At 42.4% G+C, this 19,152-nt stretch overlaps 2 protein-coding genes across 2 annotated transcripts; both read right to left on the bottom strand.

The window, feature by feature from the left end:
- Positions 1-227: 227 nt before the first annotated feature.
- LOC139922087 (lipase member I-like) lies at positions 228-4,861 on the bottom strand. Its single transcript, XM_071912536.2, has 10 exons — positions 4,834-4,861; positions 3,165-3,514; positions 2,613-2,721; positions 2,415-2,516; positions 2,098-2,205; positions 1,833-2,000; positions 1,122-1,214; positions 917-1,028; positions 632-814; positions 228-538 (listed from the first exon to the last, which is right to left on the bottom strand). Exons 1-10 carry the CDS (start codon positions 4,859-4,861, stop codon positions 433-435), a joined length of 1,359 nt encoding a protein of 452 aa, XP_071768637.1. The 3' UTR covers positions 228-432.
- st14a (ST14 transmembrane serine protease matriptase a) lies at positions 3,990-18,650 on the bottom strand. The gene is made up of 19 exons (XM_071912508.2): positions 18,283-18,650; positions 14,912-15,071; positions 14,321-14,451; positions 14,055-14,125; positions 12,986-13,149; positions 12,766-12,801; positions 11,683-11,917; positions 10,793-10,935; positions 10,556-10,659; positions 10,309-10,421; positions 10,082-10,218; positions 9,841-9,945; positions 9,603-9,710; positions 9,395-9,508; positions 8,838-8,960; positions 8,465-8,648; positions 6,641-6,912; positions 5,956-6,092; positions 3,990-5,062 (listed from the first exon to the last, which is right to left on the bottom strand). The coding sequence occupies exons 1-19, from the start codon at positions 18,322-18,324 to the stop codon at positions 4,901-4,903; spliced, it is 2,541 nt and encodes an 846-aa protein (XP_071768609.2). The 5' UTR covers positions 18,325-18,650; the 3' UTR covers positions 3,990-4,900.
- Positions 18,651-19,152: the final 502 nt, after the last annotated feature.

Here is a 19,152-nt window from a genome sequence, read left to right as displayed (position 1 = left end):
CATACATGCTGGGAAGAAAAGACTGAAAAGGACAAAAAGGGTTTTAAGTTGTGTAACCTTTGTTGCTTCATTGAAATGAAACAAGTTATATTATTTCCTAAAATAGTACCAGTACAGTTTGCTCTGTACTAAGGTATGGAGGAGTGGCACGTTTTATCCCCACAGACCTCAACTTCATCCTCATGCTCAACTTAGTGTGAGTTAAGACAAAAGACCAACTTGTTTCAGAAAATGTTTTAATTGACATGGATGCCCAACAATCTTAAATATATGTATATAGCAATTTTTGTTTTGAATAAATACACATTTATTTTGCATTAGAAGCACAAGATGTAAAAAGTGACTAATTTTACCCCAGTCTCCCCTACCATGAATGTATTAAATTTTTTGTTTATTTACTAACTCTGGCAGTGATAACATGACAGGACCAAATCATAATTTAGATTTCTTTAGTAGATGGGTGCCTTTTGAAGTTTGAAGATCAACTTGAATGACTTGATTTTCCACAGCGGATACACTCCTCCTCCAGTAAACATTTCTGTGGGAGAAAGCAAAAGATTAGTGTCCGGGACGGGACGGTAGATACTGTGGTTCCTGGGTACAGCAGACTGTTGGGAGCGGACATGTTTACCCTGCATGTGTAGGAAGCTGAGTCAGCAGCATGTAGCTGATTTTAATTCTCCTTTTCATCCACTGGAAGTATAATAGACGCTCTGAATAGAATTTAAGTGACATGGTTTTGAAGTCTTCTACATGGTCCACTGAAATCAGGAAGCGATACACCTTATGTGGCTGAAAATCCACCATGGAAGGACTGCTTGTAGAAACAGTAGAGGTGTAATTAGAGGTTTGTTGTTAATGGAAATAAAAAAGCGAAATATACCATCTTAAGATACAAACGAAGATGATCCCTCACCCTGACACCAGCATGATGGAAGTTTTGTTGAGATCTCCCTTTAGCTGAATGAATAACTGTGCCTGAAGTGAGGTGTTTCCCTCAAGATGAATCTCCAGAAGAAACGGGGAGACTAAAAAAAAAAAAGACACATAAATCAGATATTACTACATAAAGCCAACCTCCTCTTGTAAACCAAACTGTGACAATCCACCTGCGTCCTGACCGCAGTACGGGGCAGTTGCTGAGATGTCTAGGACGGCTGTGACTTGCTTGAAGCGGACAGGGCGGTTCGGAGGCAGCCAGCTGATGTCATATCCTATTGGCAGAAAAGATTGTGGTGATGACAGACCCAAAATCCTCCAGTTCTTTCTCTGCATACCAGCACTATCTGATAATACAGTGGGGTTTTCAATCATATGCCATCGTCTCCCAACAGTATGCAAGTTTTCATTCCAACCGAAACACTACAGCAGCTGATTTCACTGATTAGATGTTTTGATCCATGAAATCAGCTGCTGTCGGGTTTCTTTGGAATGAAAATCTGCATATTCCCCGTGTTTCAATGGCAGATGATTAAAAACCGTTCCATTTATTATGTTTTTTTGTTTTTGTTTTATTTATTTATTTTATCCAATATAGTGCAATACTCAAACAGTGCAATTACAGTGCAATAACTATATTCTGTATTTGATTCTGATCTTATCCTTTTCTTCTACTGTTTCCATTTGTTTTGGTTTTTTTTTTATACACTGTTTTATTTATATAGCCTACTGTTTTTATTGGTTCATATTGTGTTCATTTGTTCTGTCTTTTAACAAAGTGCACAAGCAACCACTAAGCTAAATTCCTTGTATGTGCAAATATACTTGGCCAATAAAAGGATTCTGATTCTGATAACAGATGTGAATAAAACAGTTTTTTACGTTTCCCATACCCAGCTGTGGGCAGACACTGAGCCCAGGCAGGTGGCAGTGTGTGCAGAGCGTCTTCTCAAAGTCAGACACACTCTCACAGGGAAGGGCGGTGAGTTTGCATGCGGCCTGGATGGAGCTGGTGAAAAGCTGGAAGGCGCGGCGGTGGCTGCAGAGCAAGTACTGCTCACCTGCAGGAGCACAGCAGAGGATCATCCAGACTGGGGCAGGTCGGTCTTCGGGTCCACTGTCCCACTGATGTGACATTACATTATCTTACATACTTACTATGCATGAGAGCTTGAGGGCAACCAGGATGCTCATGTCCGCTACCTATGTAGAAATCAACATGGCCCACTGGTCTGGAAAACCCCAAGGCAGCCACAGGTTCATTAGCTGAAGAGATCATTTAATTAGCAAAAAAGAGAAGAAGAGAAGAAGATTACTGTCATACTTACACAAGGCAACTGAAATTTTCACTGCATCTATCCTGGATACACTCCAACATAGCTCCCTACACATATGCATTTCCTCAGAGGGGTCAAAGCATTATTGTAGAAACTTAAAATTGGGTGTAATGTGATACCTACAACAACTGATCTTACCATTGAAGTTGGTGTGGACCACATCCACATACTGTGCATCAGTGTAATTCAAAGAAACTTGTTTATCTGTCTCTGAAAAGACGGGCGCAAATGGATCCAGACCTGAGGGAAAAATAAATGATGCTGTGTTACAAAGTAAAAGCTACTTTGTTCAAAACTACTAATAACTACTAAGAGCGTAACCTGCAGGTAGCCCACCTGTGATTCTGCCGATGGCTCCATGCAGAGAACGGCCAGCAGAACCAGCAACATGGGCTCCTACTCCAAATCCTATTAAGTGGAACATTTCTGCAGAGGAACCCCTTTCCTGGAGGAAAAATAACCAAACCTCATTTAAGATGAAGGTAAAGAGGTGTATGTTGAGTAATATTGCAGAGTAAAGCACTCATTTAATATCACTCATGGGAACTATTCAAATTTTTAGCTGATGTTTGTTTTGAAAATTGCAATTAGCAAGCTCATTTTATATGCTTGTTTTTTATAGAATTATTTATCTGATGTGTTTTCTTATGGTATGTTCTGTGACTTATTTCGGCCAATGACATGTTTTCTTAGCCTTGTTGTCTTTTAAAAGAGAACCACATTGGAAATAAGCTTAAGTTATCATCAGTGAGTTTAATTAATGCATGACTGATGGCTGTGCATTATTTTTGATTAGCAAATAAACAAACTTCAGCGAGGCCTGCCTATCGCTGCTGGGCATCACAGGAGAAGAAGAGGTGCACCTTGACCCGTGCGGCGTTAACTCACCAGCAGCGCCCGGATGCTTTGTCCCAGCCTCTCGCCGATCTGCCCGGCTCCATCCGCGATCTCCTGCTCCGGCGGCAGCAGCCAGTCCGCTGCCAGCACGTTCCTCCGCCCCTCCAGCAGCAGCAGCTCCCGGGCCATGATCCCCACCCAGCCGGGCGGAGCTGCGGGCGGCCTCCTGCCCGGCACGATCACTACGGTTGGATTGTCCGGGTCCCAGAGAGACCCTGAGAGATTTGGCGTCACCTCAAAGGGAGAACCGCAGGGACCGCTCTCACCTGAAAACCTTAAGAGCTGCAGCTGTGGAGAGGCGGGGCTGCTGCTGAGGAAATCCCCACAGTGGACAAGGTCACCTGGATGAGAACGTTTTTTATACAAAGACAATACAAGTATTTCTACATATTACGCAGAATATCCACTTAAACATACAGCAACTGCACTTAATGAGGATTTAAGGAGCATGTTCTGTGACTTACTGATTACAGGATCATACAATAGACAAAACACCATCTGCACCTGGACCCAGAATGAGCAGAAGTTCCTGACAGCTTTACAGAGTCCACCAGTTCTCCGTCTCCATGTCCATCTGTCCATCATCGTATGCACAATGCAAATCTCTCTCCTCTCTCCTGACAGAGCTTTTTGTTCTCCAACACGTCCTGCTGGAGGAGGAGACTTCAGGAATTTGTAATGCAAATATTGCACAGTATAATTCAGCTAAAATTAGGTGTAAGGGAATACATATATGGTAATATTGAAGCAAAGCCTTGCAATAAGTAGGCTATTAAATGCATGTCAGTGCATCAAAACAGACATGCAAAGAATTGGTGGCATTATTAGGAATGTTTTATTTAAAAACACATACTATATAAAATACACATTTACACAGCAGATTTGAGATAGTACAGCTTGCCCAGTCTATAATGTCATTGCGTTTAGTGCATGAGGGTCATATAGGCATGTTAGACATAGAAGATTAAAAACTAAAAACAAAACCACCTATTTTACTCTGTGTTTTATTCGGATATAAAAGTATTTCACATCTTAAAATGAAATGCAATCCCTGAAGAAAATGCTCATGCATTTAAAAGCGAACAATCACGTCACCGGCTCTTTCTCATTCCCTTCAAGTCGGGGTTCCTGGTCGGACTAAAATCTGAACATACTAACTAAATGCGTAAGATACCAAGCCATAGGAGGTAGGATGGACTTGAGCTTGCTGTCACTTTGCTTCCCTTTATACAATTCAGGACAAAGACAACAAGGAAAAGGGGAAGGTGATTCATAGTAAGGCCACTGATAAAGGATTGCATCAATTGTAATATGATTGTTGGACAACAGATTGAAAGAATATCTCACAGGTGTGCATTTCATATCTGTACACGTGTAACAATCGCACCTAAAAGCTACTTCTCATTTGTGGCACATAATATTGTTCTCCATCAAAACACACAATGACAATACCTAAAAACACAAAAATAAAACATTTATTTACATTTCAAAAATATTTAAAACCAAAACCAGAAGTCATAAAATCGCAGTGTGCATAACAATTTGTTGCAGTTGCTCTTCAAGCAAACAGTGCACTGTCCACTGCAGCTGTGAATAGGAGCGAAGTTTCCACTACATCAGCCGAAAAGGGAGAGTGGTGCTCGACTGAAACAACAAGTACTTGTCGTCCAGTCCGTGTTCGTGTTCATGTCCGTGTCCGTGTCCTCGGGCCTTGCTGGACCGGCTCCTTACACTCCCGTCTTTTCTTTGAGCCAGCCGCGGAACTTGGTGACCCTGGAGTAGATGCCGGGCTTGTTTCTGCGGGCGCAGCCGTCGCCCCAGCTCACCACGCCGGCCAGGAACGTATGACCCCCGCTGGACGGGCTGGACAGAGGGCCGCCGGAGTCGCCCTGACACAGACACACAGGTACGTGATGTGTTAGTATAGGTGGTTGTTGCATGAGGACAGTGTGCTCACATAATCTCACAATTTCTGCCTTTTTCTCTGTCCTCTTTTTCTTTTTTTCTATTGTTTCCCTCTCCTTTCCCCTTTCTCCTCTTTTTTCACCTATTTTTTCTCTCTTGCCTCTCCCTTTCTCGTTTTTCTTCCTTTCTCCCTTCTCTTGTTCCCTCTTTCCTTATGTCTCTCTCTCTCCCTCTCTCGCTCTAATTTGTTATAAGTGACTTACTTGTTTTTATCTGTATCTATTAGGGCTTAACTGATATGGATTTGTGAAGGCTGATATCAATATTTTTGGTTTGAAGCTGCCGATAACCAATATTTTGTGTCTTTAAATCTTTAAATGTGCCCATTTTCATGCCAGTTTCCCCCCAAAAAATTTAAATTATTCAGTGTTTCCCCCTGGATTTTATTCTTGGCAGGGTGGAGAAGCCTCTGAATCAGTATTTAGACCATGGGACTCTAAAACTCTCCATTGAATCCCAGCATGATGATCACACACTCATACATACTCGTGTAGAATCTGATCAATAAGAACAATTTCTGATTACGGGCTTTCCATAGACAATAAGTTCCATATTGATCAGTTATACAGTAAACATGTAATCAAACAAGCTGCATCATATCCATCATATTGGAGATGGCCGATATCCAGTTTTTAATAGAAGGCCAGTATCGGCTCGATGTCTCTGCAAACCAGCATATCGGTCTAACCTGAGTGTCCATGTCCTTTGTTGCTCAGCGAAACACTTTGTGACAAACCTGTTTTACCAGAAGTGCTCATAGAAAAACAACCTGACAGGACAGAAAGAGGGGACAGCGAGGGCTTTGGGGCCGCGGTACCTGACAAGCATCGATCCCTCCACTTAGCACTCCGGCACACATCATCCGGGACGTGATCTGGCCTCCCATCAGGCGGTCACACACCGTGCTGTTGATGATACGGACCTGGGCCTTCTGGAGCACCGATGCAGCATATCCTACATCACACACACACACACACACAACGACATCATCAGACCTACTAGTTATCACTTGGTCCAGTCTAGTGTCATGTCATTAAGGTAGGGAGTCTACAGTCATGTGGTGCTTATACTGCCCATGACATATTACTGTAAAACTTCCAATAATAGCAGGCCTTTATTAGAGACAGGCCATTACTTATTTTGGCAGGTCCCAAAAGTGATGAAATTTATCACTATTCTGTAAAGAACTGTGCAGCTCAAACTTGTAGAAAAGCAGTTTTTTGGCCTACAGCCTAAATATATTACTGGTATAACCAACTGATGTCAGATATCAGTCTGAAACGATCACACAAAACTATTAACTACTTTATCAAATAAATAAAAAAAAAAAAAAAATGTGATTTATTACTGGTGACATACCGGTAGGCCACCAGAATAAACTGGTCGTCAGTCTTCCAAACAAAGCGTCAATGCATCAAAATGGAATTAAATAAAACTGCCAAAGCCACAAAAGTGAATAAATAAAAAAAGGAACACAAGGTTCTCTGGTCGTCTGGACTCACCTCCCTCTCGGGTGGCGCCCCATCCGGTGATCCACACCGAGTTCCCCGAGGGGAAGACGTGTTGCGGGGAGGGGACGCAGATGGGCCGGATGTAGTCGGTGTAGGTCACAGGACTGTCCAGCTCCATGAGGGCGATGTCGTTGTCGAAGGTGTAGGCGTTGTAGTAAGGGTGGGATATCACCTGCTTCACGTTCCTCTTCACTACGTTCTTTCCGTTCTGCCTCTGGATGTGAAGGCCCATGTAGGCCTCCCAAGTGCTGGCCTGGGAGTATCTGGACACACACACACACACACACACACACACACACACACACACACACACACACACACACACACACACACACACACACAGAATCTCAAAGTTCATTCTCAGGTTTTGAGAATCATTAACAGTCATGAGCACATCTTATATCACATGATGCATATATAACAAAGGTGGCATATTCATCATATAAAAAAATACGTAGAAAAAAACTGCCACCGGTATTGAAAATCATACTGCAACCACAATATTCAGAAAAAAATCATAACATGGTTCAGGCCTTGTTTAGAGTTATAGTTAATTGGCAAAAAAGTAAAAAACTAAACCAAAAACACAAACAAACAGCCAAACCTCCCACTATGTCAGTGTGTGGTAAGTCACACCGCATCCTTAGAAACTGTTTAGGTGGTTAAAGTTTCACACAATAACTGTGCATTTTGTTTTATACACAAACCAGTGGGCTCAGCACCAAAATGTGTGAACCGGACAGCAGAGTCCTTGTGTTTTTAAATGATTCAGCCACACACAGCCGAGCTCTGTGGTTTGCTTGTTAAAACACAGATGTCCAAGGTTTCAGTTAGCACATGGCTCACTGCTGGAGGAACAAATGTTGATCTTCAAAGTCAAACTATTGAATTGTCCACAAAGGAGAAGTTGCAAGGCATTTTTTTCTCCTGTATGGTTCCAAGGAATCAAGAGGTGCTTTTGTTCAAATCAGTTTTTCATCTTTTTCAGTTTTCATCTTTATGGGACTATTTTTTGCAGATTTTGTGTCTTTCAGGGTGTCTGCAAGTTTCATCAACTTCAATTTAAGACTGGAAACAGGACTGCATCCGTTTTTTAACATAATAATCAAATTTAAGACCAATATAAGACCAAATTCATAATTGAAAACAAACAAAACGAGAAAATGAAGCCAACTGTAAACCTTTTTAAGACCTGTAACACTGCAGTTACGATTTAAAACACTATATTTAACTGTATTCAAGAATATTTAAGGCCTTGAATTTAGATAATATAAGACATTTTAAGATTTTTTCAGGACTTGCAGACACCCTGATTTGTTGTCTGTCCAGAGATTGCTATAAAATTATAAGTGGCCATGATCAAGACGCATTGATCTAGGAATTTAATCTCATTCTTTGACTAATTCCCATCAACACATCGCAACTGGACTTGTTCTTGATTGGCTCCCCTCACTGAACACTTGCTAAAATCATTCCAATCAGGCAAGGTTGCAGCATTCGAACTGGCGCACATCATTTGAATTAGAGCAGCAGGTGTTGTCGGCCAATCAGTGTCCAGTACTGTGACTGTTCTGCCTGTAAGATCTTCAAATTCATTCTATAAATACCCTTTTAAGTAAACTACATTTAGTTACAAAACAAATTGCAGAACATTATTCTTATCCTGAGCCACAGCAGATTTGAAATCAAAATAATGAAGACTGAGTAAGGAAAAAGGAAGCACCTGGAGGTATAATTGCTACAACATGCACTGTAGCAACATCTTGGCACTGGAAACCATGAGGGGGAAAATAAGAGAGGAAAGCATGAAGCTACCTGGTCTTGCCGTCATCTTGCACACAGTGCGCGGCGGTGACCAGCCAGCGCGGGCTGATGATGGACGCTCCGCACACGTGACCATAGCCCTTGACATGGAGGCTGACCTGCCAGGGAAACTCCCCTTCCTCTGAGTCTTGACCGCCCACAATGCGCGACGTCTTGAACAAATTCCTGCCGCACTCTGCGAGATAAACAATCAGTCAATCACAGCGGAGGCTTGTCTGAGCTTGCTGTGATGCCTAAAGTGGGTGGAAGTTGTGCGTCATACACATCTGTTTTGTCATGCATGCTAAACAATGCAGATGGGGTTAATAACTAGTTTTGAAGCCAACAACGCATCTGCACCCGATGAAGCTGGTTTACAACATACCGCAGTTAGCCTCGTCAGAGCCGTCCTCACAGTCCGATGTCCCGTCACATTCTGGGTTCACTTTACTGATGCACTTGTTGTTTTTACATTTATATGTAAGGTCATTGCATCTCATATCAGGGACTAGAGAAAGGGGAAGAACGTGACAGCGATAAACTCCAAAGCCATGAAACAGACTCTGCATAACTGTCTACAGTGCAGAGGGAAAAGTAGGCACACCCTGCAAAAAAATCAATTTTAACAAGTCATTTAGTCATGGATTATTCTCTAAACAAGTGAGAAAAATCTGCCGATGAGGTGAGATAATTTTATGTTTCCAGTGCAGTTTCACTTGTTTGAAAAATGTTCTTCTCTCGTGTAAATAATGCAGATCGCTTCACTGGTATCAAGATAACGTCACTTAATTTGTTGCATTGGTGTCAAGTGGAATTACTTCACTCCACTGGTAAATTGCTCCATTTGCTTTGGGAAAAATAAGATTTTAAAACTCTAGACTACTAGACCCAATCACTTGCTGCAATGGACAGTTTTGCAGTGTGAGAGAAAACTAGTCTCACCTCGTCCACAGTTCAGCTCATCGGACCCGTCCCCGCAGTCGTCCCTGCCATCACAGCGCTTCTTCTCAGAAACACATTTGCCATTCTGACATCCTAGCTCTCCAGATTTACACCCTTAAAAAGAGAAAAAACCAGATGTGAGAAAACAGACTAAGGATCTTTTCCTGCTCATGTGCTCAAGTCCTCCGTCAGCGTTAACAGGTCTTACCGCAGTTCAGCTCGTCTGTGTTGTCTCCACAGTCGTTTACGCCGTCGCACTGCCAGAACATGGGCTTGCACAATCCGTTTTTACAATTGATGTCGGTTGATTTGCACTCTGGAAGGAAACGCGTTTTTAGTCATACTCCATATCTCAGCTCTGACATTTTGTGCGCTAACCCTATAGAGAGTAATTAGTAATAGTAAAAATATCAGTATAGTCTGAGATAACTGGACTTAGCACTCACTGCAGTTCATCTCATCACTCATGTCTCCGCAGTCGTTCCAGCCATCACACCTGAGGCTTGAGCTGATGCAGCGCTGGTTGTTGCACTGGAACTGCTTTGGACAAGCTGTGGAGAGGGATAACACTTCCGTTCAGCCGGGCGAGAAACACAGAGTTCAGCTAAAATTACACAAATAGCCGATAAGAAATCATCATCGTCGTCGTCATCGGGGAGAAACTGAGGCGCCGTTTTCTCTACTTACGGTCTTTAGAGTCGATGGCCACAAACTCGGCGGTAAAGCCTCGGTCCACATAGGAGGCGTCGGCATGAAACAGCACGGACATTGTGTTGGTGCTGCTGGTCTCCGTCACTGTGCCATCAGGCTTCTCTCCGCACAGCCTGAGGATGAGACGCACAAGCGGGGACGGGTCAGCCCGTTATCGGAATCCCTATCTGGCTCTTACGCCGGCCTTACGGGTACGGACTCACCTCTTTCCGTTGACCTCCACATAGTCTTTGTTGCAGTCGGCGCTGTTCTCCTGCCCGGGCTCGGACAGGAGGAACTTCTTGAATGTCACCTTCACCACTTTGCCAGTAGGGACCTTAAGGAGAGATGGAGAGGGGGCGGGAAAACAAGACTAAATGATGTGGGAAGTAACTGAGCTTTGACCTGGAGAAGAGCAGCACAGAACTGCATGTATAAAACATATGATGTGGCTGGGTAACGTGTTCTCACCTCGATCTTCCACTCACAGAAACTGTTGGGTGGGTAGTAATTTGGGTAGTTGGGAGAGGTGAAAGTGCCTTTTTCGCCCGTCAGCTGGCCGCCACATGCCGTTCCTACCACAAACGTACAGAAGACAAGCATTCGCGTTTGCACAGATATTAAGCATTTATACTGTAGCTTGTAACATACAGGCTCAAACAGGTAATTGTGTGAGAGATGAGCTGCAGTCTGTGCATGAGACCCTACCTTTACCTCCGCGGCGGACCTGTGAGACGTGCGCTCTGAGACCGGGGAAGTTCTTCTTCTCATTGGTCACCAACGTCACCAGCATGACGTTGCGAGAGGACAGGAAGGTCAGGGGGTCGCTGGGGGAGTAGTACCCACAAATCCTGTAGAAAAAAAACAGGCAACATAAAATTCCTTCCTAAAAGTCTTAACTACCATTTACCGATATGGCAGGCTGATATGGGCCTTCAATTAAAAACTCAGATATCAGACAGACAGTGTCGTCTGATATTATGCAGTTTAAAATACATATTTATTGTATAATTGATCAATACTACACTGGTTGCCTATGGAAAGCCCTTAACTTGAATTGATTCCAGTACAACATTTTGATTTCATAGTAATTTCAGTAAGTATGGATGAATTATTGTGGGGTTCAATTGAGGATTTTAGTGTCCCCTTGTCAAAATGCTGTTTCAGAGGCTTTTCCAGCCTGTCAAGAATAACATTCTGAATGACAAGCTGAATATTTTAATTTTTTTCCAAATTTTTGGCATGGAAATTTTCAAATTTAAAGATATGGAATATCAGCACAAAATATCGGATATCAGCAGCTTCAATCCAAAAGAATCGGCCTTCAAAAACCTGTATTGGTTGAACCTTAGAACATTTCCCCCCAAAAAGTCCATGTCGTTTTTCAGTGTGGATCACATAACATCTGACCAGCAGAGGGCCGTGCATACAAGACAAGCTCCTGTCTATCCTACAGCCCCAGGATTCTCCAAAACTAATCCATAAGCATGTATGTCAATACAAGACAATAAGGTCACGGAAAATACAAGGATGCAGCAGGCAGAAGAGTTACTCATCTGCCTGGTGTTGAACTGAGGCAAGGCAAAGTGCAAACTCACTCTTCCATAACACGGCTCTCGATGGCCACCAGGGAGTCGTAGATTTTGACAAAGTCATTCTTGCAGTTCTCTTCCAGATTGAAGGTGTCAAAGTCAAGCTTGATGACGTAGCCGGGGTCCGCTCTCAGCTGCCACTGGACGACGGTGTTGGCGGGATAAGGTTTGTTGGGGAAGCCAGGGGACGTGATGGTCCCTATGTGATCGGCCTTTGCATGTTCTGTGTACTTGTAAAACTCTGAGGAGACAGTTTACATTCAGTTTAGTAATCCGTTAACGTATTCTCTCTTATTTCAAATGAAACCGTCTCATATAATCAGCTCCGCAGGACTAGAGTAGCCCAATTCGCCCCGGTGCAACTGAAATTTCAACCCGGCTGAAGCAGACAGATTTCACTATGCTAATAGTAACTATGCAAATGCCTGATGACATCATTTCACTCCAATGCACTCTTGTGTGCAAGCGCCATCACTGTTTTTAAGATTTCTATTTGATTACTGCCATATTCTGCATATGATAAACACTAAGTTGAATACGCAAAGTCTGCAATAATGGTAAATTACAGTGATGCTTTCAACAACATTTGATCTACAACACATGGAATCATTTTAGCATGCATTTCATCTATGTAGTTTCTCTGTAGTTCACTTTTTTAGTTCACTTTTTCCAAAGTCATATGTTTCTCATTAGAAGTCGTTCGCAATAACAAAACAAACTGCATGCCCAAATATGACCAGGCTATATGTTTACCATGCAAGTCAGTCATTTTCCCAAGCATATAAACATATTATGCAATTCAACTTTCTGAATTCTTGATTCAAGCTGGGTAGAGGGATAATGCAGCTGCATTACCTATAAAAACCTATTTGTTGTTTTGTTGTCAGCTTTGTTATTTGTTGTCAGCTAAAGAATTTTCAAATGACAGAAGAAAAATAATGGTCCCAGCTAAATGCTCAAAAGCCAGTGAACTGTGTTTTACATGATTTGTAGTTTTCCATGTCTATAGATATCCATTGTCACAGCATTTGCACATTCTTGAAGACACCTCTAGTGTAAGTAACTGATGAATGCAGGCAGAGTACTCACCGCTGTATGATTTCTTGAACAAGCGGGAATCAAGAGCTGTAAGACAAACCACAAAGTTAAAAAAAACAATCTGTGAGAGCATGCACCTGGTTAAGATGAGGATATTGACAGCACAACAGAAAAGGAATTAAATTAAGTCAATAACAAGATAGAACTTAATTTATTGACAAGGAGTGAATGAGATGAAATGCGTCACAAAAGACAGCAGTTAGTCCTCTACCTGAAGACACCACGTCATCGAAGACCAGAGAGTTGCCAGGTCTTACGGAGCGTTGATCTTTGTCCACTAGCTTGTCCATGGAGGACATGGCGCTGTTCACGGCTGCCTCTTGGCCTTTAGGCACGTTGAACTCAGACAGGTAGTAGGCGATGACGCTGCCTTCACTAGGATCAACAAGACGAGGAGTCAAACACCACATTTAGCATGGATTCAATGGCATTCAGCCAGAGCAAACTGCTGAAAACACAGTGTCATATTGCTAGTGGGGTTAGACCGATGCATTTGTTTGCAGATATACTGTATCTGGACGATATTGGTCTTATATTAAATATCAGACATAACTTCCAATATAATGGAGGTTCCTCCCTGACCACTGCTACATAAAAGTCTGTAAAACCTGTAATGGAATTGCCTTTTTTTTTGCACATTGTATTTATTTATTTTAACTATTCAGTCATGTTTTTGTAAATTACTTCTTAATTTTAAGGCCTAATGTCTCCCAGAGTTTCCCCTACTATGAACAGGTGTGATGGGTCACCCCGCTATAAGGAGCTGCTAACCGTCCTAAAAGAATGTCACTAGCATTGGTTTCAATGGAGAGTTTTAGTGTCCTATCATGGTCTAAATGCTGTTTCAGGCTTTTCTGCCCTGCCCAAGAATAAAATACTGAGGGGAAACATTGAATCCTTTTCATTTTTTGGAACAAAAATGCTCCAATTTAAAAACACTCAATCTTTCCTGTCTCTCTGTAATGTATCTACCAGTATCTACTATAAAAGAATAAAAAAAATGCTACAATTTTGAGATATTGAATACCTCATGTATAGCACAAAATATCAGCTAACAGCGACTTCAGTCTAAAAGTATCAGTATTCAAAAACCCGTATTGGTTGCACCCAGATTGCTAAGCAAATAAACTTTCAAACTAGTGTCAGTAACAGAGCGTCACAGATTGAAGCGGATAAGCTCCGCCGGTTTCTGCACAGTCAGAGAAATACACAAATAAAACTAAGGTGAGAGAACTGAAGATGATAATGACTGACTCATCACTGCAGCCTCACTGTCATACCTGAAGGCCTGAACTGTAGAACCAACATAGTACTTGGCCAGCTGTGGAGTCTTGGAGTAGATGGCTTTAAGCTGAGAGAGAGAGAGAGAGAGAGAGAGAAAGAGAGAGAGAGAGGAGGAAAACACAGCAGTTGCATGAATGAATGTTCTCTGAAAAGACACAAAAACCCCAAAACAAACAAAACTTGCTGACACACAGATATGCTTGACCTCATATTTTCTGATGCGGGCTGCGGTGTGCGAGCCTCGGCAGCGAGGCGGTCTTACCTGTGATGTCACCTGCTTCGCCAGCGCTTTGAACTCGGGGGTGTTGGAGTCCTCGTAGGCGTCTACAAAGGCCTGGTTGGTGATCCGCATGGAGCCGCTGAACATCTGTTTGACCCGCACGTCTTTACGGACTGCAGGAGCACACAGACAGACAGACAGACAGAATAAACTTCTCCCTCTCACTATTTCAAGTTATTTTCTCTCCCTCTGTTTTTTTTATATAATTTTGCTGTTGTACAATTCTCCTCTGTCTGTGTCAGGTTTTGCTTTCTCTGCCCAATTCCCCTGTTTTTGTATGTCATCTTGTTTTTTTTCCTTCTTTTGGGATGAGATGCCCTAGGATTTTCTTATCTCACCTGTAGTTTAATTCAATCTCTTTTTCCAGTTTTCACTCATTTGCATGTGCAAATAAACATAACCCAAAAGAATAAATGTGCATTGAGCTCCAACTTGCCCAGGAATATTACCTCCGTTTTTCCCCTCTCTCTCTCTCTCTCTCATCTGCATTTACATTCTTCGTTTCCTTGTAAACCATTGACACCCATGTCTGTTAAATGTAAATTGACTGGACTAGAGGAAGGGTTTACTCACAGTGGAAGTGCCAGACCAGCAGTCCGGTCATAAGTGCAACAACAGCAGCGAAGATCACCACACCGATCACGGCCCCAATTTTCCCCGGGCCCTTCTTCTTTTCGAGCTTCTTGGTGTCGGACGCCGGCAGGAACTGGACGGACGTGTCCCAGTCTTTGTCCTGAAAACAGACAGAGAGGCCATGAGGGTTGAGTATATAGGTGAATGAATGATCAGTACATCAAGTTAGAGGGACCAAACCAGCCAATAACAGCCGCCAAATTATAATTCAACCATTTCATGAGAGGCTGAAGACATATTTTTGCACTTTGTAGATGTAAAACTACACAGGCTGCGCCCCCAAGCATGGTGCTATGATGACAAAGTTGTTTTTGTTTTCCATACAGACAGGATGGAAAGCACTATGTTTTCTCGACCTAAGGAGATTAGTGTTAGATATGTGACAGCAGCAGGCAGCAAGTATGTACTTGTGTATTTTAGGAATGTCCCAGCCTTTAGTGACCCACAGAATCTGGGTCTGAATGTATGTGTGAATAAATCCCAACAAAATGCTTCTCTTTGAAAAAATCTACAGGTTTTTCTGAGTTGATTCTCAAGATATACAAATTGGAATTCCTTCATCTGCTAATCAAAAAAAGCAAAAAGGGACAGTTTCAGTGTCTGTTTCTTTAATGACTTATCAAGGACCTTCATGCATGAGTCACAGCTGTGTGGTTGCCTCAAAGAAATGAGACGGACGGGGGAGGGAGCGAAAAAGTTTCACAGCGTCAAAACCTGTCAAACCTGCTGGAAACAAACCACTTGTAGGTCTGCGGTGGATTCACAACAAGTTTCTGTGACTGCTCGCGCAAACTGCAGATCGCACAAACACTGGATTACCTCATGTAACTGGGCCAACTCAAATAAACTTCAAAACCCGAGTGTGTTTCATAAACTTCAAAACCAATTCCTTTGACTTGCGTTTTGTGCCTGCCATTCTCTTTTGAAATAATAACAATTATGAGGAGCAAAGTTAATCTTCAGTGCAGAACCAAAGCCCCACTAATTATTCTATAAAAGCGGGGCAGTGCTGTCTTCAGGCCAGTATAAACGAGGTCCTCCTCTATCCTGAAACTCATTCTGAATGACAAGAATGAATTACAATGCACCCATGAGAGCGCCGTGTTGACTCAAGCATTAAAACGCAGCACTTTGATGGAGCAGTTGTTTTCAAAGAGCGGGCTGTTTCATATTTGTCGTTTTGCAGAGCTCGTGCGAGAGCCTGCGGAATAAATATTCACCCCAAGTACGGCTCTCTTTTGTTTATTAACCAAATATTACATGCATCATGCGTTTACCTCCAGAGGGATTTTAAAGTGGAGCCTACAAATTGCTGAAAAAAGGGGCTTATAGATTGGGAATCAAAGAAAACAAAACAGAATATTTCATACTGTACGAGATGTAGTTTTCTTTATTATGGCGAGTTTCTGAGTAATTTGTCAATGGATCAAAGCACGCTTAGTATAGCGACCTTACAACTGAATAATCCTCAGATCTATTTTGGTACCCTGGTGAGAAAAGACCCAGAAGGGACTGAAAAACCAAGTCAATGAGACAGACAACACTAATTTGTCCTATTTTTATCCCCATACTGCGAGGGTGTGACCCCACCTGGATCTTAACCCACGCCAGTGAAGGACTGGAGTCAACAAGTCACGACAGGGCGGTGGAAGCTGGTGGAATCCAGGCTTCGCCCGCACTGGCTGCCTGCACTCCCAACACTGTAGCAGTAAGAAACAGTAAGGTGGGAGTGCTTTCTGAAGACTGATGTACAGCATACTGATGAAGCCCAGGGGTTCCCAAACTTTTACATGTGAAGGGCCCCCGGAGAGACGCGGTTCAGACCACCGAGTCCCATTTGATTCAGGTTTTGACCCATTTGAGAGGATTTTTAGAGTCTGTCTAATCCATTCTGTACATGGGGAGACGGGACACCTCTGATCCAAATTGTCATTCTTATCAGGGGTGGGACGATATATCGAAATTCAATATATCCCAATACAAAAATGTATATTATGCAATATGTATTGTGGGGCAGAAACACAAATCGCGATATTAGCTCCATTTTATTCAGCTGTGGTAATCACAAATGAGACAGCTTGCCCATCACAATTTCTCACGCTCTCCATCGAAAATGTGATTATTTTCGCTTTGTAATGACATTTTTAAATTGTTGTTTACATTCTAGCAAGCCAGTGCCATCGCTAGAAAGATCTGTGGCTCATAATTCTGCACAGTCAGACTTTGTTGCCATTAAACTTTTACTGATCACATCGTATCGTGGTTGTATTGAATCGTGAACCACGCATCGTGTATCGAATCGTATCGTGAGATAAGCATATCGTCTCATCCCTAATTCTTATACATTTTCTCATTGTGCCATCTTCTTCATACACACACACAGTTATTGATAACACGTTACTGTTACCATTCTTTTTTTCTCCCTGTCCCCCATCACCTTTGATGATCTATGTTTTAACTGTTACTTCCCATTGTTTGGGATTGTTATTTTAATCTTAATAGGCCTAATCATTCTTGTCCTACTTTACCCGATACCCTGTTATTTTGACCTTAGGAATGTGCTTTGGCAATACTCTGCTGTATAATTTAATTGAATTCTCATTTTGCTGGGGCACAGTTTGAGTATGTGCCCTCTTCATATTGGCATACAACACTTCTGGACCTTTTACTAGGGAGGGACAAGTGTAAAACATAAAAATGTCAACTTCAACCGCTGATGCAGCTCTAATCGACAGAAACAGAGGCTTGGCAAAGGAATGAGAGCATTAGTTTCCTTCTAATTGCTGGTTTCGTTCTAATGTCAGCTACAAATTTGTCTCTAGGCAAACCAGTGTATTAGTGATAAGAGTGGCGGAGAGAGTTGGGACACATTAATATCCCCACACGCTGACAACTTAGGATTCAAGTAGTAGGACACTTGTTTTACTTTATGTCTTATATTTCAGCTTCATCGTGCCAATATGATAGTTTGTGTGCCATGGAAACATCAGAGGCTTCAGATGTGTTCTGGTACAGGACTGACAGGTTTCCAATACATAGTTTCATAAGCTCATGAAAGCATATACAGCCTCTGTCTGTTTCTGTAGTTTGGTTCACTTCCTGATGGCCTAACACTGTCGAAATGTTATCCAGCAACTACAAAACCTGAACTGTTTCATATAAAAGACACACACACATAGACACACCTGACAGAATGAAACAGACCCACTTTCATCCCATGACCTGTATGCGCGCGCGCACACACACACACACACACACACACACACACACACACACACACACACACACACGACTGGAATAAAGTGTCTTACCGACTTTGGGGTGTATCTCATTCCACTGTCCATGTAGTCCATGACCGGTCAGTGCTTGGACTAGACTGCTAGAATAAAAAAACCAAAAAAAAACCCACTCTTCTTCTTTTGGCTGACTTGTTAGTTTCTGTCCTCCCTCTCGGTTTCCAAGGTGAATCTGCGGGCCTGTCGTCGCCAAAGAGATCCTGGTGTTTGTCAACGTTTTCACCCACCGAGCACAAAATTGGAGTAAAATAAGCCTAATTAAAGAAAATAGCTATTCACAAAAGCAGGCACAACGGGGGAAATAGCTTGTAATGCGCTTTAATGGAGGCTCTTCTTCTGCCGAGATGTTCCCAAATGTCTGTGTAACAAAAATACGTCGACTACCTGACTGAGAGTGACTGCAACGACAAAAAAAAAAAAAAAAAGTTTTCCGGGAGCGTCAGGTTTCTGCGGGCGTGTCCGCGAGACACCTGCAACCACGTCCGGTTACCTGCCCGCCACAGGTGGAATCAGGAAGTGTTTAGAGGGTTTTCTGGGGAATTTGGCGAGAAATTGCTTAAATTTGATGATAAAACGCACCATAATCTGATAATAATCCCGGTCATCCTTAAAGTTTACAACATAGTTCCACCTGGCGAGTTTGCTGTGTTTTTTTTGCAGTGGGCGTGGCTATATTTCCAAGGAAGAGAAAACAGCGCACAGTTGAAATAAATGACCAAAAATAATGTTTATTTGCTGTGTTATTCTCTCCAAAAAATCATTTGAAGCGAGGGTTTCACTTTTCCTATTTTTAGTAGCCTGTCAGTCATGTGGACTTTACTCAACTTGTGCCATGTAATGATTATGATGAGTCACCTGTGTTGAATCATTTTGGTTTTTTTACAT

Source organism: Centroberyx gerrardi, chromosome 6, assembly GCF_048128805.1.
Source record: "Centroberyx gerrardi isolate f3 chromosome 6, fCenGer3.hap1.cur.20231027, whole genome shotgun sequence".
Classification (NCBI taxonomy): domain Eukaryota; kingdom Metazoa; phylum Chordata; class Actinopteri; order Beryciformes; family Berycidae; genus Centroberyx; species Centroberyx gerrardi.
Note: the sequence above shows the minus strand (reverse complement) of the source record. Positions and strands in the feature narration are given on the sequence as shown.

Bases quoted from the DNA above. Each gene is read 5' to 3' on its own strand.
- st14a (XM_071912508.2), bottom strand. From the start codon at position 18,324: ATGGACTACATGGACAGTGGAATGAGATACACCCCAAAGTCG. The intron at 9,946-10,081 runs GTAAGTAGAGAA...CCCTCTCCACAG, and splicing joins GGCCATCGACTCTAAAGACC to CTTGTCCAAAGCAGTTCCAG. The intron at 9,711-9,840 runs GTGAGTGCTAAG...GTTTCCTTCCAG, and splicing joins GAGTGATGAGATGAACTGCA to AGTGCAAATCAACCGACATC.
- LOC139922087 (XM_071912536.2), bottom strand. From the start codon at position 4,861: ATGAACACGAACACGGACTGGACGACAA. The intron at 2,722-3,164 runs GTGAGTTAACGC...TTTTTCCTCCAG, and splicing joins AAAGCATCCGGGCGCTGCTG to GAAAGGGGTTCCTCTGCAGA. The intron at 2,206-2,414 runs GTAAGATCAGTT...TGATCTCTTCAG, and splicing joins GGTCCACACCAACTTCAATG to CTAATGAACCTGTGGCTGCC.